General features: G+C 33.9%; 1 protein-coding gene across 1 annotated transcript; it reads right to left on the minus strand.

Annotated features, from left to right (window-relative positions):
- Nucleotides 1–1,542: 1,542 nt before the first annotated feature.
- LOC127075830 (histone deacetylase complex subunit SAP18) lies at nt 1,543–5,109 on the minus strand. The gene is made up of 6 exons (XM_051017319.1): nt 4,876–5,109; nt 4,754–4,786; nt 4,551–4,661; nt 3,208–3,303; nt 1,914–1,985; nt 1,543–1,839 (listed from the first exon to the last, which is right to left on the minus strand). Exons 1-6 carry the CDS (start codon nt 4,984–4,986, stop codon nt 1,807–1,809), a joined length of 456 nt encoding a protein of 151 aa, XP_050873276.1. The 5' UTR covers nt 4,987–5,109; the 3' UTR covers nt 1,543–1,806.
- Nucleotides 5,110–10,846: the final 5,737 nt, after the last annotated feature.

Genomic DNA, 10,846 nt, shown 5'->3' on the forward strand with positions numbered 1-10,846 from the left:
ATCTTGCGAAAGATCCACACGTTGAACGATGTAGTGGATCTAGGACCATGGAGATTTCTTCCTAGCGTTAGAATAATAATCCAACAGCTCAAAAACCCTCCTCAAGAAAAAAAAATGCACTCGAATGGTCTAGGAAAATGCCCCACTCACTAGCCTGATCACCTAGAGTTACACGTAAGGTAGTTAGTGAAATGTTTTAATGACTAGACAAGCATTTAATAAAGATGTTCCAAGAAATTCTTCACTTCCCGACACGAGAATAAAGGCATAAAATCTCCCGACCCCAGTTTTGACGACTTCCCATGCCTCTCGACATAACAAGCATGGGGAAAATTGTTATGTACTTGATCGGAGGCCCAAGAAAGCATTACGAAAGCCCAATCTTATTTACCCTATAAATAACCCCCCCTTTTTGCGCCAAAGTATCTATGAGATCCATTTTTCAAGAACTTTACTCCATTTTAAGTGATTCACAAACTAACTTTGGTGTTGAAGTGTTAACCTTGCACGTCCGCCTCTGCACTAGACTGGTGATCATCATCATCGACTTCAGGACCTGCTTCCCCATTTCTCGTTCCTCAACGGAATGGAACACAAGGTAAAGGTTCCAAAAAAATTGTAATGGTTTCGACGTCAAGTTGATGTTTACCTTAGTGGAACATCCATAAACAATCAAAGAGGTCAAATAAGTCCACAAGATTATCCTTAATGGATTAATAAAACGATTAGCTCAAACAAAAGGAGAAAAGACATAGCATCTCATTGGAGCAGTTTAGACATATCACACTACACTACAACTATCAAAACAAGGGACCATGGTAGTAAGAACCTTAGCTCGTGGGTCATTGGACCCATATCACACTACACTACAACTATCAAAACAAGGGACCATGGTAGTAAGAACCTTAGCTCATGGGTCATTGGACCCATCTAACAAATCCTGGGATATCCTGCTAAAGATCCACGTGCTGAACGATGTAGTAGATCTAGGACCATGGAGCCTAAACCCTAAACCCTAAACCCTAAAAATTATGGTATTAAGACTTCCAATTTTACCAGAAATTTCAAAATTTCCTATACAAAATCCCATTTATTTTACTGGAAATTTTAGAATTTCTAATGATTATAAGCACTTGGTTCTTTAATACTTTAACAAAGAACCTAAGATGAAAATTTCAGAATTTCTAGAAGGAAATTTCAAAGAACCTAAGATGAAAATTTCCTAAAAGAATATTTGACTAGAGTTGTCTGAAGGCTTGAGACTGTCAGGTTGTACTAGCAAACTTGATATGAAAATCACTGGTAAGAAATTTTGTTCAGTTTAATAATTACCTGAACATATTCTGGTGATGAATCCATCACATACACAAAGCTCTAAATGGGTTTTTTTTATTAGATATTTGATTATTTGAATTTTTTTTATTTATCATAACGTGTGTTCTACAATCAGTTTAAAAGTTTTCTAATGATATTCATTCGAATAGCTCGCAAACTTAATCAGATTTTGAAACCAAGTTTCCACACCTAAATTTCAGAACCTACTGGCTAACAATTTAGACATTTCATTAAAAGATAACACATTCTTTTTTCATATTCTTTTCTGCTCTCTCAAACAGGTCATAAATTGGTTTTCGTGCTGACCAATTGCAATCTATATTTTCACAATCAAATAAAATGGACCATTTTAAGTTCCTGCCACATAAACAACTAAGCATTCTACAAAGCATTTAACTCCAAGATAGACCAAATGCTTGAGATCCTTACACATGGGTAGCCCAAAACACAACAATGTTACATAAACATAACCTAAAGAATAGCCACATCCAAGTAATCGCCAATCTGCGCATTTAAAACAAAGTTAGCAAAAGAATTTGTGAAATACAAGCATAAATGCAGGAAGAATAACTCTTTACCTCAAAACCAAGCTCAGCTAAAGCCTTGTTATCGTCTAATCTTCCATTTCCAAAAGATAATGTCTTACCCACCTTCATAGTGCAATCAAGTAGAAATGACAGAATATTAGATTGATTCAACACGAAGGCGACTCATGATTGCAACTTACAATAGTTAATCATTCGAAGTACTCAAGGGAATAACTTTTCGGAGAATATCAAGACCTCTTTAAATTAATGACTTTTTACAGTATATAGATTTGGCTTCAAATCACTATATCAACAGTTACTAAAGAGAGGCATAAAGAGGGCAAGTAAGACGGACGGCAGTTTTATTTCTCATTGAGATATAACACCCCTAATCTGATTCACTTTAAAGAACTTCATAATTGTAATATTCCTTCATGCATATGATCAGAGTCAACTACAGTTTTCCGATTAATAGCAACCTATGAAGCGCGCACACCCCAATCACAACATCGACACTGACACAGGGACATCGGTAATAATTTGAAAAAATGAATAAATTAAACATAATCACAAGTTTCGGTGTCTAACACCGACATACCTTTTTTTCAGAGGTGTCAGTGCTACAGTGCTACATAGATGGCCACAACCCCCCTTTTTCCCTCTACAATGGATCCCTCACTTCAAGGCTATCAATAAAGTGCTAAAAGGTGTCCATGCAGAGCCAGAATGCTACTAACAAAAATAAAGTTTGCAAATTTGTGCAAAATGGGTGACATGAACTTAAAGATCTTAGGTTAAAACAACGTATCAGGGACAAGAGTTTCTTGCAGGTTTCCATCCTTTGTAACATGCTTAAATCAGTCCTCGGACAAATGATTCTGGAGATATAATACTTATCTCTACAGTCCATAACAGTACCGTCAATCAAGGATTGTAGAAAATAGCATTTTGTTCAAATTCTGTTATAATGCACAGCTATAGCACCGCAATAGCCGTTATTTGCCAACACTTTGTACTAAATGGCGTATCACAAAACATAGCAATTTGTTCAAATTTTGCTATGCTATAACTCTACTATAAGTGCTATTTCACAACAATGCTCCATCATAACACTCAACTATGAATGATGTAGTGGTTACTCTAAAATCAAGCCAATTTGACCCATCAATAAGTGCACACAAAATCATGATTGTAATTTGTAAACAACTCACTCATAAAAAGCAAAACACAATGCAATGTGTTTAAAATTATGGATAAAAATTACAATATATGAACACAAACACAGACATAAAAACATGGCAGTAAGAAGATTAATAAGCAAGAGCCACTAAGGGAGGAGATTTACCTCTTGAACTTTGAAACGACCATTTTTATCGGGAAACACAAAAGAAAAGGAGAGTTTTGCATTTCTTCTTCTCGCAGCAGGAGCCACTTCTTTGACCTATACAAAATATACATTAAAATCAAGCATAAGCTAAAAAGAAAAAAAGAAAAACATTATCACTACATCAAAAAAAATAAGAAACGGATAATGGATAATATTAGTAAGGCCTTCTGGTAGGAGAACACTTTCATTTCCTATTCTGACTAATAACTTGAAAATTTTAATCTTATTTTTCACTTTATTTCTTTGTTTTCAAAGGCTCAAAACTCACATCATTTGCTGAATAAATTATTGAATATAGAAAACAAAAATAAACAATATCTAAATTCTATGATCACCAATAGAAACAGAAGGATAATTAATTCTCTTATAAAAGCGAAACATAAATCGGTTTTGTTAAAACCCAACCCAAATTCTAAGAGGCTTCAACCTATTTTCAAACATTGCCAAAAGCATAGCTCAGTAAAAGCTAAATAAACTAAATCACATCCTGTAAACATGAACAACTAAAGGTGTGTTTGGGTAAACAAGTCAATTAGCATTTATTGAATAAACACTTATGATATGATACATAAGTGCTTACGCATAATCTACTTCTATAACCAATGATTAAACAAGTTTATACTGTTGTCACATAAAACTACAACTACTTTCCCACGCTCTCAATAAGCAGAAAACAACTTCTGAATACCTCATTTCTATTTTTCATAAGCACCCTCAAACATATAAACCTTACTTAAGTTACTTACGTGTTTAAGGTTATAAGATAAGTCTGAGATAATAAACTGTGAATAAACTATGAGAAAAGGGGACATGCACTACAACAACCAACAACCAAGTCTTATCCCACTAAATGAGGTCAGCTACATGGATCAACTTCCGCCATAATCTTTCTTAATAACTTCCCTTATAATTTTTCTAGGTCTTCCTCTACCTCTAACTCTTTGACTCATTTCCATCTGATCTACTCCTCTTTAAATTATTTTTCTAGTTTTCTCATTAGAAATCTTGAAGAGCTTAGTTAAATAAGCTGGAAAAAACTTATTACCAAATAACAAGTTGTTTTCATAAGTTCTCTCATACAGTCTCACAAGTTATCATGCTAGTGTATATCCCCATTAAACTCATAACTATTCCAAACCCATACTTAATTAAACACTTACTCCCATGCTAAAAACATGTCTATAATAATAATCGCAAATAACCTTAAATAAGCTAATCTAAAAGCTGCTTCTATCGGAGTAAAAAACTATTTTATCAACCAAATAAAAAAACATAGAAAAAAAACAGGGTTAGAAGAATACAAGATCGGTTAATTCTCGGAGTGTAGCATCTTTCCAGGTATAAATCTGAACTTCATCTTTAGGTTCTTTCCCTCTAACCGAAAAATCATCCATTGTATGATGACTTCCAATCTGAAAAAAAATCACAACTTTCTAGGTCAATCCTGAACGAAAACGGTTAAGAAAAAAAAAGAGGTTAGTTAGTGTAACTGTAAGTGATGTACCTTAGTGAAAACACGCAAAAGCAAAGGACAAGTCTGTAATTATAGAAAAAGAAAACGGTCAAATAGGAATAGAGAGAAAGTGAGTATAGAAGATACGAAGTTAGGTTAGGGGTTTACAGTACCTTTTCGCGATCGACGGGCTCGAGGCGAGGGCGAGAGGAGGGCGGAGGAGGACCTCTTGGCGGCGGCGGTAATGGTCTTCCGCCTTGTCGTTTTGCACCTCCGTCGCTCATTTCGTCGTTTTCTAGTTTGTGTTTTTTCTTTTTCTTCTTCTTCCCTTGCTCTATTCTCAGTTCTTACCACTGATATTGAGTTTTCTAATTTTATTTTATATACACCTCGCTTTGCTATTCATACTCTCACGTGTCTTTTTTTTTTCTTCAGTTACCCCTCATGTTAAAATGAAGCATTCATCGCTTGGGTCAGAATGGGCCTTTTTAAAGAAAATTTAACTTGCCACCCCTTTTTTTTATTTGGCACTCACATAATTTCATAATTTCGAAATTGTCTTTGTTAAAAATTGGAATCAAATTTGCGTATAAATGAAAGGCAATTCAAAAATTTTGATACAACAAAAAATTTCGGTAGTATATTCAGAATTTTTGATAAGAACTAATACCGGATTTTTTTAAAATTATGGGACGTTTGCAATTTAACTGGTATTTTTAAAAATTACCATGTTATATCGGAAATTTAAACCAATGTGAAATTTCAAGTAGTTTAATTTTATAAGATTTCAAACAATTAGGATTTTGCCGATAGTTTTGAACGGTTGTGGTTGTACTGATCATTTTGTGTGGTCCAGAATGAATTCAAAATTATATAAATAGGGGTTACCTGTTATTGAGAAAAACATCTCAAAATGTCTCTTCCTCAATTTTTGATTAAGGCGGAAGTGTATTTCAACGGAGTTGCACCTACGGTAGAGTTTTGGCTGTCGGATGGCACCACGTCTCTCACTGCATTGACATTCAAAGTTGAAGGTATTATTGTCTGATACCGATAACAGAAAGGTGAGAAATATTGTGTTTCGTGAAGATTGGATTGATACTCATGGAATGGTGAAATACAACCTTATTGAGTTGAAGACCAATGAAGATTTTACAGTTATGTGGAGATTATTTCTCCGTAGGCTAACTAAGGGGTCGATCGAGTTTGATGCGGAGATTTCAAGATCTATCAACGACATAATTAAGATGCTGAAACATCCAGAATCATCTGGTAGTGTTTAGGTTTTCTTATTTATTATTGTTTTCTTAAGTTATGTAATCGTCTATCTAAGTTATGTAACTGTTTGTCAAATGTTAAATTATGCTCATTGTGTATCAATGGAAGTTCCAAAATGTTATGTAATAAAAAGTGTTATGCAAATGTCTGAGTAATGTTACACATAATATACAAATAATACATAAAAATAATAATAATGTCTAAATAGGTACCCCACGGGCTATGTGTGCTGCATACGATAATCTAATAAAAACCGCATCATCTGAGTTTACCAAACCATGAGGTTATCCATAATAAATACAATCATCTGCAGTCATTGTTGGTCATCGGCATCAGTTGGAGGTGGCGGCGACGTCAAGTCATTGACAGGTACCCTAGTATCGAAAGGCACAATATCAACTATATGGTCAATATATGGGATGATGCGAGGGTGTGATACGATACCACTCCAGGTAACCATCCTTACGCTATGAGTCATGCCGAAGCCTCAATGCGATATCTATAATGGCACGGGAAGAGCTGATGATGTTACTCTAAAACCACATGTCAATTCTCGCAGCTAGAACATCCGGAATTGGTCGTGGGATGCCCTGGACATAACTATATTGTCATAGACACCTCTCAGGCAAGTGTCTAGCGACTAAGGTCTCCCACCACATATAACCAGAAAATAAAGAAGACTCATCAAACTCACGATGGACTATGTGACTTGTGTATGGTGTCCATATGGCACCATCTACAGTCAGCGCATTAAGTCTCCTCTTGTACTCCGCAACACCATTGGGATGTTCCTGCATGGCCTTCCATCTCCTCGCATGTGGGGTGTCCGCAAGAAAATGATACACCCTCCTTTCACAGATGATGGGTAAATGCTTGTTGTCGCTACCGCGAAAAATTTGGACTGACTGAAAATGCTTTTTAAAAGAAAAGCACACAGAGTCGCCATCGGATTTTATTTATTCCTATATGAGGAAAGGGAAAATAGTCGATAAAACCCTTTAAAAAGGAAATAGATTAAGGATTAGTCTCCCAACCAAATATGAGTTCAAAAGTTGATTACGCAAAGAAAAGGTATTAGCACCCCTCACGTCCATGGTACTCCATAGGGACCATTTAAGTTGTCTGCGTGTGTGGGTATTTATCTTTAAAATTTCTTTATTATCGTAGGAAAGGGGAAAGAATGAGATTGTAGTATTTTATTATTGTGCTCGCCAAGGATTGGGGCCCTTGCGTCTATGTATCATTAATTAGGGGATGAAGAATCAGAGCTATGTAGTTCAGAGTAGAAAATGTTTGTGTGTTGGTCGATTTTACCTTGAAAAAGGGTTTTCATAGTGATGCCCTAAGGCGCAAAAATAAGTTTGATGAGTTAATGTTGATTTTATGGTTTTTAAAAAGAGATTGTTTTTTATTTGATTGTACTAAAGAATATGGGCAGAGGAGAATATTTTGGAGAAATAAGTCAAGCGTCTTGTGTCCAAAATAATCAGAGTAAGGGTAGGAGAGCTTTATCCTTACTCATTCCTCGCCACTTAAGGCTCGTGGTGCACAATACTAATCGTATTTTTATTGTGTTTTGAATTTGATAAAAAAAAATGTCACTTGACATTAGATCAAAGGTTTATTGCGTATTTATTTTGAAATGGTGATATACAACAGAATATTTATAAGAAAATAAATACGAGAAATAAAGGGTTTCATGGTAAGGTAGCCCAAGAGAAAGCCTTGTGTGTGCAAAGTGACCTATGCTAACAAGTGGATAATGTACTTAAGAGAATGTCTCCCTAGGGTAGCTCCATGAATGTCATTCTTACAATAAAAGATTACAAGTTATAGATGAAAATCCAAGTTAAAGCAATGAGTCAATAATTAGGGCAAGGTCCACATGCAAAGGTCCTAATGAAATCCTCTAAGTCCAACAGTTGGTTGACAGATGAATGTAATCTTTTTGTTCTTTTGATTTTATCATGTTTTTGTTCTTTTTGATTATGCAATGATAATAAGTAAATGACAATGATAAAGCATGATATATATATATATATATATATATATATATATATATATATATATATATATATATAGAGAGAGAGAGAGAGAGAGAGAGAGAGAGAGAGATTAATTGAAATACATTGTCAGTGTAAAAGGGTTTTACACCATCACTTAATTATAGACGTTGGATATTAAAAGAAGTTTGACTTTTATTTTAAAAATCTATAAAGTAATACAAACGGGTGATGGTGATGAACCGACGGTGTAAAACTTTTTACAATATATATATATATATATATATATATATATATATATATATATATATATATATATATATAATATATATATATATATATATATATATATATATTACGTGGCTTTAAATTAGCCTCAGGATTAAGCGTTAACTTTCGCAAAAGAAAAATCATGGGATTCAACACTAATTCAGAGTTACTGCTTCTGAATTTCTTTATTCTGCAATCGGTCATTTCCCCTTCAATTTCTTGGTATTCCCATTGGGATTAATCCCCGTAGGCGTGCCTCCTTGGAACCAATTTACTGAAACTTTATAGTAGACTATCTACTTTGAGAGATAAATCCATATCTTTTGGATGTCGTGTAACACTTTTAAATTCTATTTTAAACTTTATTCCTTTATTCTACCTCTCCTTCTACAAAGTGCCAAAAGCAATTGTTTAGGTTATTATTAGGATTCAACGAGCTTTCCTTTGGAATAGTGAAGAAAATAAAAAGAGGATCAATTGGGTTTCATGGGAAACAATTTGTAAACCAAAAATTGATGATAATTTGGGAGTTAAAGATTGTGAGGCCTTTAATAGGGCACTTTTCAACAAGTGGGCATAGAAAATACTCTCAAATAATCAGTTTGAGTGGGGAGATGAGAAAAGAATTTATTAATTATATTTTTGTGTTTGACAAGACCTTCGGACTTGTTCCTACGTACCAACATAAAAATGAGGGATCAAAACCTCGTAGTTCGTGGTAACAATTTCAAAGTGAATAAGTTGCTTTTAACAAAAGTTTAAGTTTGAAAGATGCACAAAAGGCCTAAAAGAGTTTGAATGAGTGTTAATTATTTGTGTCTTTTTAAAATTTTAAGTCAATATGATAAGATCCATTTACAAGTTTGATTAAGAAAATAGTTTAAAAAATGCAATGACATAAGGCCAAGGTTTCTAATTTGCAATAAAGAGTCTAAGTTTGAAATCACAAGCAAAGAAGATTTTTGAAAAGAGGGAGAGATTTGAAATTTAAGAAGTGGGGAGGAGATGAAAAGACTAATCCTAAGCAAAAATTTAAAAGTTAAGGATTGAAAAGATCTGACCAATGGGTTGCAATCCAATAGACAAGAATGTCATATAGAAACCCAAATTTCCCTTGGACTTTAGAATCAAGCAAAATCAATACACAAACAACAAGATGAAAAGCAAGGAATCAAATAAATATAGCCACATCCATGCTTAGCAACTCCATGATCTTCTTCATAATCTTCCATGTATCAGATGAATTCAAATATAGGCATTAGGCATAGGTTCAGAGTAACAGTTCCAATAAGACTATGTAACAGATGAACTCAAATAGGATCACAATACTTGCTTCAGATGAAGTTTCAAATCACAAGCACTTAGTTTCATGAAAGTTGGCATTGGCCAAGTCCTTTTGCATATGGAATGTTGCCTAACTCTAAGTCCAAAGTCTCAGAGCAAACCAACAGTTCACACAAAATGTCTTTTAGGGTTTTTTTGTTGTTATTATGTACATTAAGGTCAAAAGACCACAAACACAAACAAATATATACAATCACAGAATAATCACAAGATATGGCTCAAATGAGGAAAGTGAAAATGGCATTAAAGTTAACAAGTTGAATGGTATGAATAATGGCAAATGAAATAAGACTTAAAAAATTAAAGTGCATAAAAGTAAATGACTTGAAATTAAATGTTAGTTGTTAGTTGATTAGAAGTTAGTATTACTTTTGCTTTTGTTTTGTTTAAGTCATTCTTTGGAGAACACTCAACCCACTATTCACAAGCATGGATCCTTGAACCAAGACATCTTCCAAAGGAAGGAAAAAAGGCCAAGTTTCCACACAATACCATGAAAGGGGGGAAACTTACAATCTCACTTACTAGAATGCTATGCCTTTTGTGTCACAAATTTAGCGCTATGTTAAACAATCGTAATTGGACTTATGTAGAAGTCACACCTATTTGAGGTCGGGCAATAGAAATTTTGGTGTTAATGCATATGAGAGACATAATATAATGGACTACGCTCCTAAAACATACCACACACAAAAAGAATATGCAAAAGAGATGAACCTAATCTCATCCATACTTATGTTGATTTTACAATCAACTAGCCTTAGGATATAGAGATATCATAGGTCCATGACATGAATGGATAGAGAAGGGGATTGAGATGAAGAGGGAGGGGGAATGGAATCAACACAAATTGGTCAAAGGAGGACTTTTATCAAATTAAAATCATTCATTCATTTTGGGAGATGAAATGTATATTTCATCAATCTCCTAAATCCAATAATTGTAACTCAATAAAGTCAAATCAACCTTGATCAAGGCCCAACAACACAATTTCAACTCAACAAGTCAATATTAGAAGCTCAACACAATTTATTTGGCAATTAAATAATGCATTAAATTAAATTATGGTTTGTCAAAATCCTAAAACCTCATCAAAACACCAAAGAAATGACCATGAGATTTATCATAGGTCAAACAAGGTCAAAGGACCTTGGAGAAAAAATTTCATAATTTTTGGAAACTTAAAAGTATTTTTAAACAATTAAAAATATTCACAAAATCAATTAAATCATGAAAAATATTAATAATG

The sequence above is a fragment of the Lathyrus oleraceus genome, chromosome 4 (genome assembly GCF_024323335.1).
Source record: "Lathyrus oleraceus cultivar Zhongwan6 chromosome 4, CAAS_Psat_ZW6_1.0, whole genome shotgun sequence".
NCBI classification, from domain to species: Eukaryota; Viridiplantae; Streptophyta; class Magnoliopsida; order Fabales; family Fabaceae; genus Lathyrus; species Lathyrus oleraceus.

Excerpts from the sequence above, each read along its gene's own strand:
- LOC127075830 (XM_051017319.1), bottom strand. The coding sequence starts at position 4,986 with ATGAGCGACGGAGGTGCAAAACGACAAGGCGGAAGACCATTACCGCCG. Across the intron at positions 4,662-4,753 it reads TTTTGCGTGTTTTCACTAAG|ATTGGAAGTCATCATACAAT; the intron begins GTACATCACTTA and ends ATTTTTTTTCAG. Across the intron at positions 1,986-3,207 it reads GTCGTTTCAAAGTTCAAGAG|GTGGGTAAGACATTATCTTT; the intron begins GTAAATCTCCTC and ends TGCACTATGAAG.